At 42.3% G+C, this 26,442-nt stretch overlaps 1 protein-coding gene across 1 annotated transcript; it reads right to left on the bottom strand.

Annotated features, from left to right (window-relative positions):
- Nucleotides 1-5,163: 5,163 nt before the first annotated feature.
- BFSP2 (beaded filament structural protein 2) lies at nucleotides 5,164-24,863 on the bottom strand. The gene is made up of 6 exons (XM_053994760.1): nucleotides 24,384-24,863; nucleotides 16,968-17,050; nucleotides 14,939-15,095; nucleotides 11,236-11,397; nucleotides 5,976-6,107; nucleotides 5,164-5,509 (listed from the first exon to the last, which is right to left on the bottom strand). The coding sequence occupies exons 1-6, from the start codon at nucleotides 24,837-24,839 to the stop codon at nucleotides 5,180-5,182; spliced, it is 1,320 nt and encodes a 439-aa protein (XP_053850735.1). The 5' UTR covers nucleotides 24,840-24,863; the 3' UTR covers nucleotides 5,164-5,179.
- Nucleotides 24,864-26,442: the final 1,579 nt, after the last annotated feature.

Below are 26,442 nucleotides of genomic sequence, written 5' to 3'. Positions count from 1 at the left end.
CTCCCATCTCTAGTTTTATTTTTATGTAAAGTTGTGAAAATGTGCTGATGCATGGCGTTTGTATTTCTGTGCGGAAGCATTGCATCAGCTTTTACCATTACGATTTTTATTGTGTACAAAAGTTACATGCAGGAAAAAGGTAATTTTTTGTGGTTTTCTTTTCCTTTCTCAAATTCAACGTCCCTCAATACTTGTACAGAGAACACTTGGCTGAAGAATGGCTCGCAGGCACGGACTGGCAGAAGTGATGTCTGTAATGCAAGGAATATATCCAGAATGCCACATTGCTGTGCCGGGAACATGAGCTCAGCACACAGCTCCCTGCTTCACTGTGCATCTCTGACCTGTGTGACCTGCCTTTGGCAAGACATGGCGCTCCAAATGCCTCTGCTCAGGTACAGATTCACCCCCAGGACTCCAAGGACTTTTTTTCTCCTCTCCATGCAGTGGTGCTTGCCTGCCTCTTCTCCATTCCTTAGCTACGGCAAATCCTGGAATGCCTCTGCTCAGGTACAGATTTACCCCCAGGACTCCGAAGACTTCGTCTCTCTCTCTCCTCCCCATACAGTGGTGCTTGCCTGCCTCTTCTCCATTCCTTAGCTATGGCAAGTCCTGCCATAATGCTACTCCCTGTGTGTTTTAGTGCATTTTGTAAAGCCTGAGACATGAAGGCTACTGCATGTAGGGAAAGTGATGCAGCAGCCACTGTTGGCTTGGAGAAACTGAAGGAAGGAAAGTTGGAGTGAGTTGTGGGTGATGCAAGAGTTAGGAGCAGACTGGTCTCCCAGTGTTTCATCTTCCTTTGTACCCAATAATCTCCATTCTTTGACAAGAAGGTGACAGCACTGCGAACTTCTTTGACATTTGCAGAGCACAAGCAGAAGAACATTCAGTAACTCCTAGGCAGATGCCTGCTTAAGGAAATTGGAGAAGGTGCCATTAGGTGCAGAGCAGCTTGCAGAAGGGTTCTGGTGGAGTCCTTGTCACATCATGGGCCCACTTCTCTTTAGGAGCTTAACCTTCCTCTAAGCTCAGAGTTAGCTGTAGTTTCAGACCTCTACAACCAGAAGGAAGAAGTTTTTTCATGCTCATTTCTCCACCACTGATTGCCATCTGAACGCAGGCACTGAACGTGCCAGCAGTGCATGGTGGTTTGTTAAACTGTTAAATTTTAGAGTATGGCAGTGTGAAAGTGACCTTAAAAATAATCTTTTAATCACAGAATCAGTATAATAGTTCTTATATTAAAATATAACCAGTAGAATGATAGGCTAGAATACCAGTTTTTAGCTGGTGTGCTATATTGCTGCTCAGTGTGAAATCTTAAATGAGGCAGGGGCTCACATAGAACTGGCACCCTCTCCTTCCCCATGGATACAGCCGTGTGTGTTCAGGCTGTGGTGCAGCAGAAGCTTTGCCTGGCTGGGAGAAGTATAAAGTACACATCTGATTTGATAGCACAGCTCATCTGAACTAGTGACTAGCTATCACCAAGGGGGTGGCTGTGCTTTACAGTCTGGACTAGTTCCTCTCCCCATCCCTGTGCTGTCATTGGTACATCCCTTCAGTGGCCAGATTCAGGGAACCAAGTGGCAGGAAAGGTTTCCAGCATTTTGCAGGGCTAATTTTCTGCTGATTTTGAATCTTGATCTGTCTCCAGAGACATCAGACAGATGTTGGTGCTAACATGAGATGGTGCAATGGCAATAGCACATAGCACATGAGGGGGAGCAGAGACGTCTAACAGCAACTGGCTTTTAGATTGTATTATCTGTGCTCTCTGACTGCATGCTGAGTGTTCATAACAGCAAATGCCACAAATTCCTTCACAGGAATATAGGTGTGGGAGATACTGCAGTGAGAGATAATAACATCTGTTTTCTGGTGCTGATTTTCTGAGGAAAACCAGTGGAAACATGTACATATGTATTTAATAAAGCAACTGCTAGACTAGAGGATAAATATAAAGCTAAATCAGTTTATGAACCTTAGTGCTTACAAATAGTTGTAAAAGCCTTTAGTCTCTCATATTCTCAATATCCCGTCTCGCAGAGTGAAGATTGTCAGTGCTTAGACAGGATTCAAGCAGCCTGGAGGGGCTGCATAGCCAGCTAGGCACCCACAGGAGTCTGTGTAAAAGTGCAGAGAGATTTCTTCAACAAGAGCTTTAGCACTTAATAAGAAAGCATTTTGATTTAGAAGGGCCAGATGTGCTACATTTGACTTTTGATGGACTATTCACAAAAATAATATTTTCTGTGGTTTTTGGTCATTGGTAGGAATAGAGAGAAAAACTGCTGTAAATTCATTATTTATGCTTAGATGCTTCCTCCTTTTCCAGACACTTCTCCGTGCTGAAATACCTTGATGATTTTGAAAGAAACTATTTCCATTCCAATGAATAAACATCTTAGTATTAACCTGATTTATTTTTTATGGAGTATAATGGATCAGGGCATATAAAAAACTTCTAAAAAATCTTTCTTTCATATCTGTGTATAACTGTAGACTCAGAATTTCATCAGGTTTATCTTCCATGAGTGACATTTATAAAGAATAGTTTCACAGTGGGATAGTCAGTTGCTTTTCATACCAGAAGCATCACTAGAAGATAGCAAATGGATCTGAATCCAGATTGTATATTATGTTTTTACAATTCCCTCTTCACTTTCAAATCATAGGGAGATTGTTCTCTTCTGTGTCAGGAATGAATGGGAGGTTATGTTTTGTTAATGCCAAAAATTGATCATTCCTAGACACCAACCAGTTAGCCCCAACCCAAGGACGTGTGTCATCTAATTTCTTGTATCACTCTTTATGTGTATTTTTTCTCATCATCAGATGGAATCTCAGCTTGGTAACTTCTGTCTGCACTGATGTATAAGAAGGTATTATTGCTGCTCCGAGGAGCCTACATTATATGAGGAAAAAAAAAACCAGAATCTGCCATCATCTCCCTTTATATTTATTTTGGTTGTTGCTGGATAATCTTTTAATCCAGTAATTTTTTATCAAAATCTTGCAGGTGGTATATGACAGATGGACTTTTTGCAGAGATTAAATGAAAGATCATTTATCAGGCAGCTGCATCAGGAAGGATTTTTCCTGTGTGGGGGAATGTACAAGGAAAGGCATGACAACACTTGTGTCCTTATTCCTGTATTCCACTGGTGGATCAAGTTTAGTGGATTTGGAGAGTATTTGATTTTCAGTCATTAAAATCTAAGTAGCTTTCCTAGCTAATGTTTCAATTAAAAGTCAAAATATCTGAAGTCTACCTCTCATATGTGCTGTATGCCACTGTGTTCTCTAATATATGCCATTTCTCAGTAGTCTTTGAGTCCATTTAATGAACTGTGTTGTCACCTAGTCCAACTGTTAGTCTTGTGAAGTCCCAATCCAGCAAACACATGTATGGTTAACTTCATTGCTGTGCAGAAACTTGTGAAGGAAAGCCAGCCACCTGCCTAAAATTTTGTGTGATAGGAGCTAAGGTTCATTATGTTTCTCTGAAAATCAAGCTCCATCTTGGCATTTTATGTGACCATACTGCACATGCAATACAATGAGGTTATCAATGTTTAAAATAGAAAAGAAAGTCAAAAGTGAAAGATGGAGAAATCTTTTCCCTCATGATGCCATCAAAATACAGGCAATGACCTAAGGTTAGCCACCAGGTTGATGTTATGTGGATTCCTGCTCAAAAGAAGTGTGGCTGACCTGCCTTGGAGGGAAGTTGATATTAAGAAAGAGCAACCATATAAAAACAAATATAAAAATATATCGATATATCAAAAAGTATCAAATTTTCACAAACTGATACCCTGGATTGGACTTTCAGTATACAGTAAAAGGATGTAACCTGCATGCAGGCAGAACTTGCTCTCCTACACCTTCAGCTTTTCCAGAGGTTTAGTCTAGACTTAAAAATGTGTTTATAAGGTGCTGATAGGATTCTTAGATTAATGATTCTGCTGGTTTGCATGTTGCAAAATTAATCATATTGAGTTAACAGTGCACTTAAACTCCTTTGGCATTATTTGAATTAGATTTCACACTACTGAGCTCATGGTCTTGTTGTGTCTTGTGACACAACACAGCACTTATCATTTCCATCTGGGTGCTGTGTGGAGGGGTAGCTCAGTCTTGATATATTTGTATTGTGAAAATAAAGAGTTTACTTGGTGGGAAATGGAGAGCTGATAGTCTTAATCCAACCCCATCCAGCTATCATGAAAAATACTGGAAGGAAATAAAAAATCAAACAAAAGCCTGATATTCTTTATTTTTATTATAACTTTAACAACATGAGTAAATTGAAATCTGTAAGCAAAGCAATTATATGAAGAGGGTCTAATAAAGTTGTTCAAGCTACAACCTACTTTGATTGTTGAATCAAACTGAATAAAGCAGGCTGCTTTGATGTGTTTTTAGCTTCCACGAACATAATTGGCAGTGACATCTTTTGCTTTAATGGCAATGGTCTTCTGTGGGCTGGGAGTCATAATCAGCTGAAAGTAAAAAAAAAAAAAAAAAAAAAAAATTTACTAGGAATAGGAAAATTGCTGAACCAAGTCCTATCCTCAGTTCATCTGGTGAAATCTCACCAGCTTCAGCAAGATTGGTTTATTTTAAAATTCTCCCTGTCCTGAGCAGAAGAGCAAGTCAAAATCTGTGGATCAGAGTCTCAGAGGTTCCCATGGCTAAGGGTGATTAAGGATCTTAGGAAAGCCCAACCAAGCAACTCAACCCAACCACTGTAAAGGTGTTTACAGGTTATTCCCAGAGGAAAAATCTTAAGAGTCAGAACCACATTTCTTCACAAAAGGTATAGTCAGTGGTCCAGATTCTGTCTTTGGACTTCAGGGCAAAGTTACAAGCTTAGAAAGGGAGTTTTCCCAAGATCACAGCTATAATATTTGGACTGTATTGAGGGAGGAAGAGGGATGGCATAATGTATTCAAATCAGGAAACAACAACACATCTGCTTTGCAGCCACTAATGTAGCCCCTAGTAGTAGCTTTTTAATACCACATCTCAAACCTTCAGAGAAGTGAAACTCATGGCATGTCCTTCTGTGGTAGTGGTGGAAAGTACCCATTTCCAATATATTATGAATCTCCGTTTGATGGGATTTGATGTGTTCTCCCCCTTTGGCAGCTTCTCCAAACCTCATGATCTACCAGCCAGCCTTATGAAACATGAGAAGCACCCCAGTCCTCCTGCTTCCAGCAACTTCACAACCCCTTCCCAGGGAGCATGTTATCCACCCTTTTAAGGACAAGTACCTGCTTTGCTCTCCATCCAGGAGGCAGTGATATGCAGCAATGTCTTTCTCCAGCTGTTGTTTGCTAGTCAGCAGGTTTTCACGATCCCTCTGCTGCTGCTCGGTTTCTACTTTGATTTCTCCCATCTCTGCCTCCAGCTTGGAAATGACAGACCCTAGGTTCTGCAGTTCGATGTCATGCCAGTGCTTGGCGTCATATAAAGAGTTCTCCAGACCCCTCTTCTGCAAGGGCAGGACAGCAGACAATAAATCAGTCAATTTCCATATGCTTCATAGTGATTTTTATTCAGGTTTGGCCAATATACCTATTGACTATATGTATATTTTGAGAATTCCTTTCTTTAACTTCCTTGGTATTAGGTATTATCATTACAAAAGTTGAATACCTGCACTTTTACAAGGTGCAGATATTCCTCACATTGTCTAGTACTACACTGCCAAGCAATCTTCGTGAGATTGAGTACAAATACACTGAAGATGGAAATTTGGAGCCTGGTTGTCACATGTGGTACACCTGGAGCACTATTTCAATCAAGAGGACGCCAGAAATGTCTGGCACCTCCAGAAACAGTATCTAGTGGAAAATGGGATTCATTCTTAAATCTGCATCCCAAGACAGGAATGTTCCCCTCAGAAGGTGTGTTGAGTTCACAGAGAATACACCCACTGAAAACCCAGCTTTCCTTACCAAGGTTCTCAAAGATTCGGTTTCTGCTTGCAAGCTCTGTATTTTGCAGGCAGTTTCGTGGAACTCGCTTCTGAGGCCCTCCACCAGCTCTTCCTCCTGGGTTCGCACGGCAGCCATTGTCTCAGCCTGTTGCTGGTGAAAAAAGGCGCCTGTCATCACAACCTACGCAAGTTATGGTTTAGCTTCCTTACAGACCAAACTGACAGTAATATTTTCACAGTTTGTGGCAATTCTGACTCTAAGTTCGATTCCTGTGCATTAAATCCCTCAGTTGAATAATTATGGATACTTCTTAGTGTCAAAATTGTCATATTTTCTAGGCATTTACTGTAAAATGGCTTATGCATACAAGCATTTTTATGTTATCCGTGTCAACAACAGCTGTTCAGAATTCATAGTTGTATGTTTAAAATTATCTCTAAAGAGAAAACACTGCTGCAATTGTTCATTTTCTAGCCATAATATAAGATTTCTTAAAAAGTTGTGTGTCTTCAGAACTACTCACACCTTAATTTTGCACATAAGATTCTATGAGTCAGACAGCAAGTCATATCACAGGGGTCAAAAAAAAAATCCTGTTAATTAAGTCCTAAGTTAATTATGCTATTTCCTGCTCTTATGGCTTGAGGGGTTTTATATGTGTTTAGTTCAGGTTCCTTGAAAATAGGTGAAGGGAAAAGTACCTTAGTAAAAATAGAATTTTTATACTTTTTAATAAGGGCTGAGATCAAGGTTTTTCAGCCCAGAGCTCTGGGCTCTCTAGAAAATACAGTTCTTCAGTCAAAACCTACATTTCTTGTGGTTGATGCTAAAATTAAACTATGCAAAATACTTCCATCCTACTCTGAAACTTCATCTTGACCCTGCTCTGATTTTCTTTCCTTTTAAAAGTAAGATTGAATTTTTAAAAATCTAGGACTATGCACCAAAAATAGGGGTGTTTTTTTTGTATTACCTTGTGAAGCCCACACCTTGCACATTGTGAATGAAATAACCTCAGTGGAAAAAGGTCATTTAAATGCCAGTTAAGTCTCAAACAGAAATTTAGACTTAAGAACCTGTGTTGCAGAGGGCTGAATTTCAATCCAATAACCAAACCTGTCCTTTCCAGCAAATTGCACAGATCCTGTGTTTTCTGGAAGTGCTTTGTTTGGGCTTATGCTTCAGAGAGACATAATTCTACCTGACTATTCCTGGTGAACCAGTGATCAAGGACCTGCCACTCTTCAGTAAATTGTGTCTCCTAAATTGTGTTGAGAGAGTAGTCTGCACCTTCTTGGGCTATGAGGACTGCAAATGCCTCTTTTTAAAGAGATACACAGGGAAGGGAAGGTGCCTTTGCCTCTATATTTATAGCCTACACCCATTACCTGAAGCCAGGCTTTCACATTTACCCTGCTGGTGGCCCAAATGCTACCTATAAGTCCAGCTTGCCCTCACCACAGGTGGCATTGAAACCCTTCCAGGAGCTACCCTAAGCTGTGAACCTGACCGTAGCGGTGTGAACAAGAGAACAGGCAGATGGAGTAGATGGAGATGGCTGCATCAGATCCTAAACGCTGAGGAGTGCACAGCAAGTGAGCACACACTGAATGCACTCTAAAACTTTTGGGACACACAAGGTTTCCCCACCCTCCTTACAGGGTTACCAGCCCCAGGTGTCCATGTGTGGGGTGCTGCTGGGCATGACACTTGGCCTCATCTTTGGGGTTCCTTCTGTGGAGAAGTGCAGAAGTAGTCTGTGTGTCCTCTTCACTAGGTAATTCATGTTTTCTGGGGACTTTTCCTATTCCTGAGATGCTTTATAAGGGAATGGCTATACATGTGGTGACCACAAAAAACTGGATTAATGGAGGGAGAGGATGAAATCACCTTCCTAAGTCTTTATCATGTTAGTGCTTGAGTTTCCTGGGAATCTGTGGATTTTGAACGTCTGTACAGTTCCGAGCCAAGCATTGTGCATGAGTGCAGAATTCCTCATTAGTCTGTTTTTCATGGAATCCAGATAATGAAAGAATGGTTAGGAAAGGAACACCAACACCCAGAGTTGACCAGTGTGGTATCTAAAGAAAGAAAGTTACTTTGAAAAGCTTTTGAGTGTTCTGGAAAAGTTTTAGCAAAGTAGCAAAAAAGGGAGAAACAACTGGCATAATTCACAAGATTTTTCAGAACTTTTTAGGAGGCCAACAGAGAAAGCTGTGTATTTGTGTGCTCAGGGCAGAACTTTTCCATGGATCAACAGCTGTTCAAGAGACGGAACATGAAGAGGAAAATGAAGGTCTAGTTCTGTTAAGACAGAAGCTTAACAGCTTGATGCCTCAAGGTCTACTGCATTGGGAATAAAGCATGAATTAGAAGGATTTATGGATGACAGAAAATCATACAGATTAGCAATGAGCAGGGGTGGATATTTGGAATCAAACTACACGAATGAACATCACATCAGTAAGTAAAGTATCTTTCCAGGGAAAAACATTAAATAGCATGCATGTCTTGCAAGGGTTTGAATTACTTGTGCCAATTTGGGGGAAGATTTTGACCACTACAGGCAAAAAAGTCCACAGGTGAAAACAATGAACTTGAGTTTTGAGATTACTCATCTAAAAGAGACTCATGTGAAACCCCATTAGGTATGAATGTAAATTGGTGTGTTTTGGTGCTCAAATATCCTTGAAAAATTGAGCCAATACTGCCAATTGAGCCAATCTAGTCACAAGGCAAAGCAAATGAGGTAAGGTAATTAGTCAGAAAATTAAAAAAAAATACTAAAATACTGCCCTCGTGTCTAAGTCAGTGCTAGGATATCATTTGAAACACCTTGGTCTGAGCTGCTCACAGGTACACCAGAGGTTAGGTACAGAAAAAGGAAATTAAAATATTAGGGGCCAAGGAAAACCTCACAGAGAGACACTGAAAAAACTGGTAATGAAGAGCCAAGGAGTGCAGGGAACTGCTCTCCCTCCTGTGATGTCACAAAAGAGCAAGAATATGTTTTTCACTGTGTGGATAACCAAATGATACAACTTAACCACAAAAGATGATTTTAAACCACAGCGTAGTTGATAAAAGCTAAACTCTTGTCATCTGTATGCATAGTAGTAATCTGAATTGATCTGTGTCTGTAGGAGATAAGGGACACAAAACTGGATCATCTGGGTTTAATTTGTGCAAAAAAAGCCCTGGAATGTCTTACCAGAACCTGTGCAGAACCAGAACTGATTGCCCCAGAAATCTGTGATATTCTGTTTCTTTGTTCCATTAAAAAAACCAACCAAAACAGGAACAACTGAAACTAGTAAGAGCTTAGGCTAAGATGGCTGAGTCGGGGTGTGTTGGGTATCAAAGACGTGATAGAGCAGTGTACTAGGAGCTGTCAATTTTCTCCCCAAATTATATCTCTGAGCAGCTAAAAGGCCAGATATTGAAGGTATGAAAGAAATAGGAAGAAAGAAATTGTAAGGGTGTTTTTGCACAGGAGGAGAAGGAGGAGGAACAAGCAGGACAGGGAAGTGGGAACACTGAAGAATTTGGTGCCCTCAGAGTGATGCTCATTTTACAGAAACCTGGCAGTGGGTCAGGAATTGATTTTTCTGGGGAAAGCTCAAGAGGCTACTGAGGATGCCCTGGCTTTTCAGGGCTACATGTGCTTTGCATGGAGGCACTCTCCAGGCTCGTGTAGTTTATTACTGTGTCTCACTTCCTTTGGACTGTATGAGCTGAAAATCAGGCCCCACAGACTAACTTTATGAAAACTTTGCATATATAAGTCTGGTATTTTCACAAACTTGATGGGACCTCTGGAGTAACCCCCTCTGCTTGGCTTCTTGTATGTTTCCTAGCAATTTTCATATCACTGTGGTCACAGGATTTTTCTTCTTTGTTTTGAAAATTTACTCAGAGCTTGCACATATGTTTGCAAACTTATTTCTTGGTTTTGTTGTTTTTTCTCACTGTTTGCCTTCGATACCCCCTACATGCCTACATACCCCCTACTGCCTCTCATGGCAGCTCTTTACCTAGGAACAGGGGGGATATGTTTATATGATTTTGCTAAGTATTTCAACAGCACTGCTGCAGTTATGATTTGACAGAATTACAGACTGAGTTGGAAGGAACCCACAAGGATCATTGAATCCAACTCCTGGCTCTGCACAGGATCAACCCCAAGAGTCACACCATGTGCTTGAGAGTGTTGTCCAAATGCTTCTTGAACTCTGTCAGGTTTGTGCTCTGACCACTTCACTAGGGAGCCTGTTCAGTGCCCAACCACCCTCTGGGTGAGGAACCTTTTTCTAACATCCAATCTAAACCACCCCTAACTCAGCTTCAGGCCATCCCCTCGGGCCCTGTTGCTGATCAACAGAGAGAAGAGATCAGTGCCTGCCCCTCTTTTTCCCTTCACGAGGAAGTTGTAACTGCAATGAGGTCTCCCCTCAATCTCCTCTTCTCCAGACTGAGCAAACAATGTGACCTCAGCCGCTCCTCACCAGGGCTCCCTTCAAGGCCCTTCACCATCTTCATTGCTCTCCTGATTTACTCTGTCATGCTCTGCTGTAAGAGCCAGCTCAGAACGAGATGGCTTCTAACATACGGGATCATCCACTGAACTTAATGCTTCAGCTGTGCAAAAATACTTACGTTGGAAAAAGAGTGATCCTTCATGACAGAGAAAAAGCTATATTAAAAGGCTGTCTCAGACTCAGACTCAGACTCAGCCTCAGGAGAGGAGAACCCCTATTTAAAAGGAATGGCTATTCTCATCACTTTTCATTTCTAAGTTAATATCTAGTTTTCCCACTGCTGCCAAAGGAAACAATATCAGGGAGAAACCAAGGAGTCTGTAGTGTAGAGAGCAATGTGTTTTGCCCTTCTTATTTATAGACCCTTGTAAATTATTAAGTGAAGGAACAGCCCTAGTAAGAAGGGCAATAATAGAGGCTTATCCTATACAGAAGGTATCAACTGATTGTTTTCCTTAGCCAACATTTCCGAGCCCTTGAAAGGCTCCCACAAATACCTGCGATATGAGCAGGGCCATTTACACCAGTGCTTAACTCTGTGCATCCCAAGAAAGCCTTTTTAAGTGCATTCTCATTTGGACTTGGACCAAAATACTTTAACATCTTTTAACATCTTTTCTGTTTAAAACAAAACAAAATGAAACAAAAACACCCAACCCTCAAAGACATTGCAGAATATTAGAGAGATTTTGTGTTTGCTTGGTATCCTGTGATGTTGGAGTGGGTTACAGAGTGCTGACCTTGGTACGGAGCAGGGCACCTGTCTCAGCACGATTCTTTTCAATGTCTCTCTCCCAGTGAATTCTGATTTTTTCCAGAATGTCATCCAGGCCACTTCCCAGGGGAACATCAAGTTCTTCCAGCTGAGATCCAGCAAGCTGCTTGTATAATACCTTCACATCCTTGAACAAAAATAACAAACATAAAGAAAGTGAACTGGACAATTGAATGGTATCTTCAGAGAAGCTCAAGGAAGAGCTCTTTTGGTGCCACAAACAGAGAGTAATTAAATTAAATCCCAAAAGGTATATATAAATCCCAAAGGTACCCCAAAAGGTATATCTACATTAATGATTTAGTGCACTGAAGGGTTTCTTTTTCAAATGTGGATTTGCCTTGCTTCTGCATGGGGTCTCTTCCTGCAGATCTAGGGTACTGGAAGAGTTTTCCCCTTGATGGAAGGAGACTGAAGCCCTGCACCAAGGCAGTGCCTGGAGCAGCCCTCTCAACAGTGGCAAGTTTCTCCAGCAGCCAGTGCTTGACACGTGCATGCTGTGCAGCTGGGACCCGAAATCACTACAAACATTGCCAGTAAAGCTGCAGTGTGGACGTTGGGCCAAGGAACTAACAGCTTACAGGATATCAGAAACTCTTCCCTTGCTGCTGCACCATGCAGGAGCATGGGCCTTCCAGCATCTGCTGGAAGATACAAGATATGCAAAGCAGTAGGAGCTCTACAGCCTCACAGCTTGTGTGAGACAAGTGTGTGTTTTATGCATGTGCATGTTAGATGAAGAGGATTCTCCTTTGTGGCAGCATTCTGTTCCTTCTTTAAATTTAGGTGTTCCAAAAACATGTAACCAGTGGAGAATTAGCAGGTTTAGAATTGCACACTTAAACGTAGCACATCAGTTGTACATTGTGTTCAGGAACGCAAGAATTAATGAGATTTTCACATGTATCTTAACTGTCTGGCACTGCAATCCTTTTATATCAACCTGTTTATCTGTGTTATTGGCACAAAAAAAAAAAAAAAAAGGTAGTGTAAAAGCATCTGGGAATTGTATTTGTAAGCAGTGACCCCTGACAGTGACAATACTGGAAAAAATAGATGGGAATTATGTGAATTATGAACCTGCAAGAATGCAAACCTCAAAATGTGCCCACTCCAAGTTCACAAAACCTTTGAAAGGACTTGGCATGGATTTGCTAGTTGGGAGCACCAGTGGAAAGAAAGGTTTGAATTTGTTCAGGAAAGTTCTTGGGACTGTATTTTGTCAGAGCTCAGCAATAGTTTCTTCTAGCCTTTATTCCATGACTGCTCTTAAGCAGCTTCCCCTGGTCCTGCTGCCATGGGAAAACCAGGACTATGCTGAAGTGGTTCTGCAAATACTCAGGTACTCCCAAAAGATAAAGAAAAAAGCATCTTTCCACTCTGAAAGGGCTCCTTGCTGTCTACGCGAGGATCAAGATGGAATAAGTTGGTGTTCTCATTATGCCATAGACAGAGAACAGCATCAGCAACAGCTTTTCTGGTTTCACAGCAGTCATTGCATTACTTGGAGGTTTAAAGAGGATCTTGTTTATTTCTATCATTTTTCTCTTTACCCTCTTATCTAAAGCAACTTCAATCTTCTCCTGCCATGCACTGGTGATGAAGCCACTGGTTATTTTCTGCAAAATGCCAGCCTTGGAATTAGACTGATACAGGTAGGGAGCTGGTGATGCAACCTCATCTTGGCAAGCCACTGTTGCTGAAATCTTGTGGTTGGAGGAACAACTGGTAAGAAATGTAAGGAAGGATAGTACCTTGTTTTTGTGAGCCATCACAATTCAAGCTCTATCTTACTTTTGAGGCACCGGCACAATTGCTTGCTCCCCCTTATGAGGGATTAGCAACAGCTCCATATTCAAGTCCCCATGAATAAAGATGCTGATTTGTGTTCAATCCTGAAATCCCTGATGAAGGAAGTAAACCACCTTCATGCAAATAATGTCGGTGAATGCAGTGAGTAAGTGGAAAAGTATTGCAAAATTGGGTAGTATGGGCTTCTCTTCTGGCTGCCTGTCTGTGGTGGTGCATCCTCCCCACCCACTGGGGCCTCTCTGTGAGCTCAGGAATTTTTTATAAACCTCACCCTTAATCAATCAATGTCTCCTGGGCAATTAAGCTTGCCTTGAGTTTATCAGAAACACTGTCTGTTCCTAGGAGCTTCTGGTGCCTAAGAAAGGAAGGGGAAGAGATATTCAGCTATCCTAGCATAACCTTGGAATATTAGTTGCCCGAATCATAGATCAAGTGGAACAATATTTTTGTTACCAGACTTCTGAGGAAATCTCCAGTAATTACCATCTTGGATTACAGCCAGAATGGAGATTGACAGATGACTGGAGCAAATCGTCTTAGGACTCTATAAACAGTAGTCCTGAGTGAGGACCTTGAGATCTGGACTGCAGAGGGCTGTGAGCAGCAATCTTCCTCTGACTGGGACACCTCTCAGAGCTAACAAGCTTTCTAACAAGTTTGCAATACTCAATACTTGTTGCCAAATGCTGATGGTGGGGCCTGGGATATCCCCACTACTCCTCAAGGCTCAGCCCTCACCTGTTGAGAGATACAGAAGCATCTGACTTGAGTATTGCACTGAACTTGAGGGAAATTTTTAACAGGCACTTTTGTACCAACTTCTTCATGTCTGTTTCTGTGAGTGTGTGAATTAGTTTAAATACTCTATAGCAAGTATAGTATGAATACTGCCATCTCAAATCTACAGTTAAGTTACTGCTGTGCTTACAGGAAACCTTATTGGATCATTTTGTAAATGTTGCATTAATCAGTGATCGGCTGCTGACAAATCCTATAGCTATAAACCGTTGACCAAGTCTGAGGTAAAGTTTGGGCTCAGCTGCACCAAATCTCCATCAGAAGTTTAGAAAGCAAGGAGGTCTGCTCTGAACCTCATGACTCAAGGGGAAGGCCTCCCCTAACCCTTTTGACCTTTATCCTTTAGCACCTTTACGCTCTGCATCCCCAATTTCCATGTAAACTATTCTAGATTGATTCTAATCCAATTTTCCTTTGTGAGCTTCATTATATAGTAAGTAATAAAATGAACCTTGCCATCAAAGTTAAATTGCACTTTCACATCTCATATTAAACCTGCTTTTGCCAGCACCTTTGATGATGATTCTTTAGAGCCACTCCTTCATGCCACTCTGAGAGCCCTGTGACTTGCTTCAGTGCTGTGCTTCTCAAGAGAGACTCAGTTTTGGGAACTGAGCGCCTTGCTAAGCCAAGCAGGGTATTTTCTTAAGAACCTAGTTAATGCTCAACATTAGTACAGCAGGACCAGAACTGGTGCCCTGTACATGCACTTTCTCCTTCCATCAGGTCTCACTGCTGAGATGTCCAGCATGACTGCATGACTGTGCAGCCCTTTGACCATCATGTGGTGTCTGACAAGAAATGAAGGGATGGTGTCTCTTCCATGTCACATTTATCAAACGAGAAAGGGTTAACACCTACATATAAGTAATTTGATAATGCCTCAGGGGTTAGTCCTGTGAGTTAAAAAAGAAGAAAGAAATAGGAGTATGTTTCAGGAAAATTCCCCCCCTGCCCAGACATGGCAGGTGGAGTTTTTAATGTTTGCTTTGCACTAGATATATGATACCAACCAGATGAAACACATTGGCTTTGCAGTGTCCCGAGTCTGCACTTACTTCTTCATGATTCTTTGATAGCAAAGTTAGTTCTTCCTTCATGCTTTCTATCTGACTCTCCAGATCCATTTTAGTTAAATTAGCATCATCAATCACTTTATATAGGGAATTAATTTCGTCTTCCACTGCCTTTCTGAATGGCTGTTCATTTTCATACCTGCAAAGAAAAAAAAAAAAAAAAAAAAAAAAGCCAAACTTCACCACAGCACAGCTCAGCAAGTAAAACCTGTCTTTTTTTTTTTCTGAATGATACTATTTCTGCTAATTGGCAAATGTGTCCCAGACAGAGGCACAGAAACACAGACAATATACTTTCACCTTGTCTCTTCGTACTTGAAGTTAACTGCCTGAAGTGCCCTGTCATTAATTCAGAGTGTAAGAAAACAGGCCAAGTTAGCAGTATGTGCTATGGTGGTTATCAACCTGATAAGATTCCAGAAAAAGCATGGAGAGGCTCATGGTTTCCTGCTAGATCTCTTATTTATATATAGTATCACCATAGGTGGCTTTTTCTCAGTTGTCGTGGCTGTAAAATGAGAATACCTACTCACTTGTCTACATAAAAACCTTTTAGAGCAATGGTTAAAGAAAAAACATCAAGCATTACTCTTACCAACGGACATGCTGATAGAAATCTGACCTATGTTCCAAAGTCCTGGCCCATCCCTAAGACCAAATCCCAGTAGTAACAAAATAAAAGGAAATTTCTGTGGTTGGTTTGTCAGCTAGAATTGCTGTTGGAACAAACGGCTCATTTCCAAACCATGGTTGCAATGGTAGGGAAATTTTGGCAATCAGTTTCTATTCCAGAGCACTGCTTGCTTCATTGCTCTTGTTTGTACATTTTTGGTTTGGGCTTTCCATTGAAAATGTGGATTGCATTGTGAATCTCCTTGGATGGGAGACATTTGTGCCAAACCTGTCCAACCTGCGGACCTGAAGGGGCTGGCACGTTAGTTGGGAACCTGCTTCATAAACACTTTGCTTCTCAATAGCCACCTTCATTGCTGGGAGTTTAAAACTTGGGAGAGTGGCAGTTGATCCCAGGAGTTTCACTATGCAGTAGATTGATTCAACATTGTTTTTGTTATGTAGACTTCTTGTCCAGGTCAGCTGACACTTCTAAAAAGTATTTTTTGAAAACTACACAAAATATGGATGTAACTTGCTGGATGTAAAGCCAAGTGAGTATCTCAGAGTTGTACCTTTCTGAAATAAAAGGCAAACTTAAGAATGATTAACACATTTTGGTTTTATGATTAAATAAAATAATGCGAGAGAGAAAAAGAAGTTTAAAGGATGATAAAAAACCATAGGAGATAAAAATCAATTAATTTTAAGTGTGGTTTTTGTGTCAGAGCTTGCAAAAAGATATTTGTAAATGAATGAGACCATTATTAGTATAAAAAGCTAGAAGGATCACAACTCCAGAGTAAAATCTAAAGAGCTTCATGCACTCATACACATGGCTATCAGGCTTTTCAAACAGAAAGACAATAAAAAAGTAGTTTGCCAGTGTTTAAACTCTTCTTTTATTTCCTATTCTTCTCAGTAAAGGGAAATCAGCACAGCCCATTTCTGTTTTCTTGTCTAACATTTCCGCCCTGATGTCTGTAGTGGTGTAGTTTTTGCTTTGCGGCTGTAACAGAATGATTGTTATTTCCCAAACCAATTGGTTTTAGCACAGAAGTACTGAAATTTACAACTAAAAAGCACATGGAATTTCACCCTTATAAAATGCCAACTCAATTTTGAATGAATACTGGCCTCTCAGTGAGAGACCAATGTCTTTGTTAAGACTAGCTTAGGTCATTGCTTGTGCTTGTGCACATTTTTGTTACTATGAATCTTCAGAATCTTCCAAAATAATGTTAGCACCATCATTATTTTTCTCCCAAATCAGGGTGTTGAATATGCAACTTAAAAAACAAGTCCATTCTATTCCCTAGCATTATCCCCTTAACAAATTAAGTGTTCACAAAGGCAAAGTTTAAAGAAAGTGGCCAACTGTGTGTCACTTCAGGACTACCTGTCTTTAAAATCTTCAGCACAGGCTTGAATATTCTCAGTGTGCAGCATAAGACGAGCATTTTCAAGGACTGCTTCACCCACCTAGAAGAAAGATACAACAGACCTCAAGCAATGAACAGCTTCAGCACACGTATCTTAAGCAGATGTACAGCTTTCATTCTGAAAATAATCCTTCATCCTAGGGCTGTTCAAGTGACTCCTTCCAGATAACTTAATCAATTATTTTTGTACATATAAGTTCACGAATTCTCGGCAAATAGGCTGTAATTTGTCATCAAACTGCTCATTCCTCTTAAGCCCTCATCTTCTTGTAGCAACACATTTATTCCGATCACCAGCTCTTTGCAAGGGGAAAAATTCATTGCTGTGCTCAAGGTATTTTCATCATTTAAGTCCCACTTATACTTTCTAGATACAATTTAAGCAGCACTTATGCAGTTCCTATTCTACTTCCCATATTAGCAGTCCTCTTCAGGGTCGTCCTCCTCAGGGAGCCACGGAATACTTGTTGCTCCTGCCGCCTGCGAGCCCTCCTCAGCTCCCAGAGCGTCGTTTTCCTTCTCCTATGGGATCCTCTAGGCTCTTGCGATAGATATGAGACCTGAGAAGCCTTCAAAGATTATTACACTGATTGGAAAGATTGTGCAAATCAGACTGTGGTATCATTGCTATGGCTCTGGGGTGTATCTCTAACGTCCAAGAGGTACTTGAGGGGTAAGTAAACCTGAAAGGCTTGTGACTTGGCAGCTTGTTGTGATTCAGGAAGGTAATATAAAATGATAAAAAGGAAAAAACCACCACTGCCTGCCCTGGAGTCACACATGCATTGAGCTATGGAGGTGACCATGCAGAATTCAGTACCAGGCTTAGAGTGATCACCTCTGCAAGTAAGTGTCTGGGAGCTCCAGTCACCCCATGATCCATGCTGCCACTCTGGAAAAGCTGAACTGAACATTTCTTTGGTCTTTCTCAGGAGACACCCATGAAGATTTGCAGTTAAAACTCAATGACCTCATAAATAAGATCAGATTTTTAAGCTGGCCAGGAGAGCTCTTTAAGCAGAAAAATCTTTCCTTAATTATTTAAGTCTGTAACTAAGACTGCAAGTCACCCAAAGCATTCTGCTTCTCCAAGGTGAAATGCACCATGCAATATGGGAACATCAAGGCTGCATCCAGACAAGTGGATCTCAAGTGGGATTGTTGCCCTATGTTCCCACCTGCCCTGAGGCTGCTTAGTGATGGGGTGGAGGTGGGCATGCAAGGCTGAAGCATTTCTAGGTGGTAATTAACATTTACCCTCATGGAGAGTGGCTTACTGCTCCAAACGTCTTACAAATGTTTGGACCAACAAATATGTAATACCTGAAGGCACTTGATAAGGAGAAATGTGGAGAAATAACCTGTTCTTCACTATCCATTATGTCCATAATGGATCAGGAAGTTAAAAGCACTCTACATCTTTTCAATCTGATGAGGAACAAGAGTTTAAAAAGTGATTTTCTTCATTCTCACCTACTGTTAGGGAAAAACAGGGAAGGTGGCTGGGGATGGAGCTTGTTTTACACCATTGCATAGGGAATCTTTTTTACTTCAATAACTGTGGGATTTTTTGGCCAATTCCAAACAATATGGTAGAGGGATAGACCATCTCAGAGACATCCAGTTCTAACACATTTCATGAAAACAGCATCTGGACAGAGGAGAGAGGTTCTGTAAATACCGCCACTCAGGGGGGAAAAAAAAAGCCTCAATTTTGGCGTGGGAAAGTTGAGGAGTACAGCAAAAGCACAGGACTCAGAGATGTCACGAAAGCCACAGGTGTGGGCAAAGAGATGGTCCTTCACCACACTCCAGCCAGCCCTGTTGTGCAGCACACAAGTACAGAAAAATTCTGTGCGCTTTTTTGCGCACAGAACTGGCTGCTCTTCATTGTTCAACCCTTTATTTCCTTCTCCCCATTTTTTTTGCAGCCCCAATTTGCCAGCAGTATCCTAACTCCCCAAACCCTGGGTTGTCCATCTGTGGCATTTCGGAGCAGCTGAGCAGAGCTGGGGCTTTGGGGACATGCTGCTCTTCTGTCCTCAGGTTCCCTTGCACCAGGATACCTGAGTTTCTCCTGAAGGATGGAAAATCGGCATTTAGTCAGCACAGAAGTAGAGGGACCTCTTTGACACAAGCTCTGAAATCTTGGTTCCCTCTGATTTGCATGAGCTGTGAAAGCCCTTTCCTAGGCTCCAGAAGAAGAGATCTAAGTCTTCCATCTAGGGGCTCGTTTGTTTGATTTAATTCTATTAATCAACAGTTGGATGCAAACACACAGCATTAGTGAGACAGATTTGTAGCCACTTTGCTGACATGCGTACTAAAACACATGATGCAGCAGTTTAGGAAACACTCCCTTCTTTGTGTCCATTGGGAATGAGACGCCTTGCAATGCTGCAAGCACTTAGACATTGCCTCCTCTGCTTGTAAAGCAGAAGGCAGAGCTGTCCTGCCTCACAGAGCTTCTGGGAGGCTTAAATCACTGATGCTCATGTGACATTCAAAGAGCCAAAATGGGAAGAATTAAAAAAAATGCAAATATTATTACTAACAATAGTTCCTTTCAGTCACACATTGTCTTTCAACACTCAGTTCTGTGATGCACATACACCTTTTGATCACAATTTTTTTCAGCTCTTGAATTAACAGTGAATATTCATGGTATTAAACATCTTAACTACAAAGCAGGAACAATTTTCTTTGATTTCATTGTGATTTTGTGGACATGAAAATGCAATGTTAATTTTTTGAAAGAAAAGTCTCATAAAAATCTGCATCAACATGCTGGCCCATTTGCTGTGTTACAGCTGGCATCAAGGACAAAACAGCTGCTTCAACAGAGTGGGCAGATGCCAGACTGAAGTGATAGATACACTTATAGGGAGAATTTACTCCTTATCCCTGGTGACTAGCAACTTTTTTTAACACAGATTTGGCCAAGTTTGGCATGGCAAGATTTACTAAGCCTTTCAAATTCTTAGCTGTGCTTTATCTGTAGTTTTGTATACTTTTGCTATTCTTACAAAAGTCTAAATCCTTTCTGACTGCTACTAAATTCATGGCCTCAGGTGTGGCCTGTGATAATGAAGCTCATAGTTTAATTATTCATGTAATGGAAACTTCTCTGGCTTTTAAGTTCACTTCAGTAAAGCAAACGCCTGCATGGGAAAAGATCAGAAGATGTCGATCTAGTCTTTCCTTCCACACACACAAGGAAATAGTTGATACTAGACCATTGCCTCCAACAGGTTTTAATTCACAACTAAAGTCAGGCTGAAAGCCTGCAGCCCACTGCTAAGCAATAAACTCTTAATGCTCTTGGTCATGCTTTCCATGTTGATCCCTTTCTTAGAGCCTGAAGGAGGAAACCTCAAAGGCAGCAAGGGCAGCATTTGTTGCATGGCCTCAGGAAAGGTAATACCTGGAGAGAGACTGAGATTGATGCCTCCTTTCCTGATTCCTGCTGCATCCAGGGAAATTCAACTTCATGTATACATCAAATATTTTATAAGTACATAGGACTGCATCAAAGAATGCCTGGTTCTCAAAGCAGGAGATGCCTCTTCAAGAAATGATCTGTAAAACTGTAATGTTGCACAAGCACAAGGAGAAAACCTCACACCCCATCACAGCTGCCTCTGAAGGCAGCCCAAATTTATGCTATTGGAGGTGGCTGAGAGAACATGATTAAAATGAATTCACTGACATCCTCTGTAGGGCAGTTGATCAAGCTTTGTGCCATTTTGTAGGAGTCTGTTGTACCCTTAGATGAGTAGCAGAGTGTTATTTCACCCATTTACAGACACTGATCACGCACAGTGTTGTGCTAGAGTGTATCACAAGTAACACTCAGCGGCTCTTCTGACCCTGCAGCAAATAAATTAGTGGGTGTGAGTCCAAATGTGGCAATTCCTCAGGCTGTTAGACCTGCATATTCTCCAGACTTAACATTCACACTGATTAAATGCTGATAGAAAGGTCAAGTGCAAATAAAAGTAGCTCCATAGGAAAACTCTGGAGGTCTTTCAAATGCTCCCAGCCATGCACAGGATGTCATGATCAGTCACAGCAGTGATAAAATTGCTCCAGGATGCTGATTCCTTCTTTTGCCTGTGTGTTTACTCCTGTGATCTGAACTGCACTATGTGTCATCTCATAGACAAAATAAATCTCTGTGTCTCCCATGCAGCTGTAATTGAGCAGCCATGGAGGCTGAGCTACCCTCTTCTCTCTGTAAACTCACTCGGATTGTTTCAAGCATCCACTTCTGCCAGGTGCTGCCCTGTTCCCTGGGAAGGAATTGCCATTGCAAACAGTCTCCTATTCTGCAGAAGAGACACATTTGATTAGAGAGAGAACTTTACACAAGAAGACCAGGATGAAGCCTGGAGAAGAAGATTATGCACAGGGTAAAGTTTATATTTCTGTAATGAAATTGTAATTCTGTCACATGAATTCCTCTTGGCAAGGATTTCTCATTTCCCTCTTTTTCTGCAAAAACCCTCTCACTTTGCGCCTGTCCCAATTAGTGTGTGTCCACCTGCTCTGCTAAAAGCCAGCTGCCCAGGCGGATAATTAACCCTGTGAGCTGGAGAGTGGCTTTCCATCATTCAGCTCCCACCAGTGATCCCCGGCTGCAGCCATAACTCTGACAATTGCAAGGAAACACGAGTGTTTTTTCCTGAGGGAGCCTGTGCTCACACACACCCTCTGAGTCACTTGCTGACACATTTTTTCCCTTAGCTCTGTGTTCAGGAGATATGCTGGCACTGAGCTGTTTTTGCTGGCAATGCAACTACCCAAAATTTGGGATGCTGGAGCACATCCGAGGAAGGGCAGGAGGGAAATAGGACTTCACGTCTGCTGGGGTCTCTCCTGTGCCACTGCAGAAATGGGCCTCTCACATTTGTGATTTTGAGACCAGGAGAGTCCTTTGTGGCCATGTCCTTGTCTTCTCAGTAGCAGGGCAAGAGGAAAGGGCTCCTGCTTAGACCTCCTCCCAGCTGTGTATTTTTCTTTGCTGTTTCTTGTTCAAAAACCATTCCTATCATGAGTGCTTGGGCTAATTCAGGTGCCTGCTTGAGTGGTTTTTTTCCCCAAGACTTTCATACCTGCTTTATGCAAATGGCACTGAGGGGTTTTACAGCTGCTGGGCATTTCTCCCCACTGAACCCATGGGCCTGGCCAGGAATCTAAATGAGTGCTCAGATTTTACAAGAAGCTGAAAACAGGGTATGCCACTTTTAAAGAAATCAAGGTAGATGTGGACATCTGCAGAAAATCTGAATATATTTACAAAAATTACATTTAGGAATCTATCTGTCAGGTGTCTCTCATTTCTGCTACACCTTGCTCCTGAATGCCTTTTCCTTTTCTGTTTGGGATGTGTTGTGGCAAGAGGGTTTTGACTTCATGTGATTTCAGCTGTTTCTGCAGCAACTGATTTTGACATTATTTTAATAAATGTGGTGGTTTTGATGTTGATGCTGGCATAATTTTACAAATTAGCTCCAGGACGAATGAGCTAATTGGTGTTTGGGCTGGATAGGTTCCTACTTTCATTTTTGGTTAAATGCTTAATTAAAAAAGCAAAGAAATCTATTAATCAGAATTGAACATAACAGCTTGGATCATATCCGTGAAAGACAAAACCCACTAAGTGATGCCTCAGTTATTGATTTAATTGAAGCAATTCAGAAGATTTTATGTGTTTTCTGATGTGTTTTGATAGTTAAATAGATACGGATGATGCTAATCTTTTTCTCTTCATTTCTATGATACTCACAAATGCTATTACTACATGGCTTTATTTTTCTGATTTTCATATAGGAAGAGCCTGATATTCAGGCTAGATTTCATTATGAGTTGCTTTTATTCATTCATAAAAACAGAGGTAGAGGCAAGGATGACCACAAAGGAAGGTTGAAAGGAAAGCAATTTGGATGAAAAATTAATACATTTGCAGGTTCATCTGCACTGCAATGTTGGGGGTTTATGTAATGAAAAATCAAACAGTTCTTCCTAAATGGTCCTTTCCTATGGTCCCACATTTTTGGGCTTAACCATAAATAGGATTTACAGGTGAAGTCTACAACTACGAAATGCAACACTGGTCTGGAGGACATGGGATGGTGGCTGCAAAGGATTAACTCCCTGTCCCTTATCAAAGTCCCCATCTTCCCCAGTGAGGTAATAGGTTCAAGGAGATGGCCTTTTGTACCCCAGATTCAGAGCACCCCTTTACTTCAGCAGCTGCTCCCTTCAGGAAGCAATAATGTCATTTACTAATAACAACTTTAAAAGCTGGTGCTTAACTGGGTGTTTCTGCTGACACGATCTTTGTACAACAGCTTATGCCAACACATTCAGGGTTCAAGCAATGTTTGTAGCATTCTGGAAGAACACCTGCCCTAAAAATGCAAAGTAAAACTGGCCAGCCCAAGTTAAAACACACAATTGTCCCAGGCAACTTAAAGTTGGCTTTCAGGCTTTCTGAAGACCCAGTGATGGCATTTTCTGTGCCTGCACAAGCACTGCTGGGAAGAGGTGTGTGAGATGCCAGACTCCAGGTCTGTGGAATCCTGTCTGCTCCCACTGTCTGGGAGATGGGAAGTCAGGCTTGTGTGGTGCACCAAGACCTCAGCAGACAGAGCCCTGTGTCTGCTGCAAGCAGGACATCAGCCTGCAAGGCCTTACTGGCCAGCAAAAGGAAATCCTTCTTGCCCATGAGGTCAATACAGACACTATTTCACATCCCCACAATAAACAATTGTGCCGTATGGAGAAGGTGGGAGCGAGGGATGGTCGGGTGATGGCAAAGGAAAGGAAGGGAGTCACTCATTTGTAGCCATGTAATTATTATTTTTAAATAAATAGAGCTTTTGAAAATGTTATTAAGCCAACAAGGGAATGAAGTAAAAATCTGAATTACTGATTAAAAAACAAAACCCCTCAACGTGCTTGTAATATCATGTTGAGAGATAACCTAATTCAGTCATAGCAGGTTTCTTTCAATAATTTTGATACTCAGTGTAATAACCACAGACTTAAAATAATAATTTTAAAAAAATTAAAAAAAAAAAAAAAAGGGGAAAAAAACTCCACCCGTCGTTTTAAACAGCCCAGACTTCGGTGCCTTGGGGTGCATTTCAATCGCTCCCATGCACATGATGCCTGTGGCAATTCTCTCGCTTAATAGGCATAATAATGCTAATTATCATGAAGATAGATTTTATACCCTCTGTTTAGGCTCCTCGCCTTGGAATCAGACGGCATTCATGAGCAGCCTTGTGCCTAGCCGCCCGGTGCTGCTAATGACCCGCGCAGCTCCCTCCCGCTCCGCCGGCTGCCGGCCGCGCTCCGGCGCTCACCTGGTGGTAAATCGCCTCCCAGTTCTCCCGCAGCGCTCCCCAGCTGCCCACGCTGGCCGCCTTCTTGTCCAGGTAGACTCTGATGTGCTCCTCCAGCTCCTGGTTGACCTGCTCGAGGGCTCGCACCTTCTCGATGTACTCCACCAAGCAGCCATTCAGGCTTTCGTAGGAGAGACCTCTGCCCTTATCCAGCCCCGGGGCCAGGGGCACGGCGGCGGCGGAGCTGCGGAGACCCTGGAGGAAGACGCTGCTGATGCCCAGGGCTCTACGGGACACTCGGGTGCCCAGGCTGCTCACGCCGCCGGTGGGAACGGTGCCCACGTAGACGCCGGGGGGTCTCGAGAGGCTCCCTCCACCTCCGACGCTCACCCGGCGGCCGGGCGGCCCCGAGCTCTCCGCCGTGGAGGTAGAGGGCTGCTGCCCCAGGAAAGACGACCGGCGCCTCGGCAAGGGCATGTTGTCGCTCCAGCCTGCCGAGCACCGCCGCTCAGCCCGGCCGCCTGGCCCCGCACTGGCGGGAGGGATGTGCCGAGCCCAGCGGGTTAGGGCTCGCGTGGGATTTCGGCTTTGTGCGACGGCTTTCTGGAAGGGGGGCTTTGTGCTGCCTGGGAGCACCCGTCACATTGTCCGGGCGGCTGCTGGGTCAGCAATCCCATTTCAGGGGAAATCTCCCTGCTGCTGCTGCTGCAAATGTGGCAGATGAAAAGCACAATGGTGTTTACGGGGACAGCGGGACGGGGATTCAGTACAATGTACGTGTTAAAATACCAGCAGTGTTTTCTACACTGACATCCAGATGATTTCCTAGCCTTACAGCCACAGGTATCCAGTTATAAATTACATATGTGTCTGCTTCTCACACCAGAGCTTGCTCCAGACATAGTCTACATCAGCAAGACATTTTCTAACTTAGCAAAACCCAAATTTCCGTGGAGTTAACTGGGCCACAACTGAGCAGAGCCGAGCCAGCCTTCTGCCACTGTAGAGCATTGCATGTTCCCTTGTGTCTGCTGCAGCTTCTGGGTTTCTCTGCAATTTGGCTTCACCACCCACCCAAGGGATATTGAGACAATCTCAGCAGATTTTATAGGGACAAGCACCCTCATGTCCACCCCTTCTCAGTGAGTTTAACTTCATATAATCAATTGCACTTTGTCTGTTCAGCAAGGGCCTGTTTCACTTCTTTGCCTGTGTAGCATGGTGACAAAGTGAGGCAACTGTGAATTGAAAGAAAAGGGCAAAACAATCCTAGAGACTTACTGCAGGGAAAGAGGGAGATTTCCCCTGCTCTTCTTTTTATATCACTATTCTTTAGCTACTAGTGATCAGGTGGGTTTATAGGTAATAATAAGTAGGATGTGCTCCTGATACAGTGCAATCCTTCACAACACAATGTTAGGTCCGGCTTTTTCTACCTACACACAGGGATACTTCACAGCCAGGATGCTGTTCCAGTGTAGGATCACCGTGTGTGCATCTTTGTAGGCATGATTGTAATGTGCTGATGTTGGGCATTGCCCTAATGCAATGTAGGTTTGTGCAGGGGCAGTGGTGAGTCTTTGGCGAGACAGGATACAATCAGAAATCCCTGTCTTCCACTGGTGCCTAATCCTGGCTCGCCGGGTTGATAGCTGGAGTTTGTTTCGCTTGTTTTTTTTAAGTTGGAGAATTGCAAGGCTGCTTAAGTCAGGTCACCATTTCCAGGTTGTGTGAAGACTGGGAACAGCACAGCATCTCTCAGCTTTGCAAATACTTTTAGCTAGTTTAGGTATTCTGCCTTTAGATTACCAAGCAAACTGTGCTGGTTAAATGGGAAGCATCCTCCAGTATTTCTTACACAGTGTTTTCAGTGTAGTTGCTCTGTGTCAAATAAGGAAAATCTCCCTTGCAAAAGTAATACCATGTACAGAAAACAAATGTAATAATATGGACTCTTTTTTCAAAGAACTGAATTTAGTTTTCTGTAACCTTGTTCTCTCTGTCCACCTCCCTCTTTAAATAAAAACAAAGATCCTTGTGGGTTTGCTTTTGCTCTTGGCAACACCCTCAGGGAATTTTT

This window comes from Vidua macroura, chromosome 1 (genome assembly GCF_024509145.1).
Source record: "Vidua macroura isolate BioBank_ID:100142 chromosome 1, ASM2450914v1, whole genome shotgun sequence".
Taxonomy (NCBI): Eukaryota; Metazoa; Chordata; class Aves; order Passeriformes; family Viduidae; genus Vidua; species Vidua macroura.
This window is presented reverse-complemented; position numbering and strand designations above follow the sequence as displayed.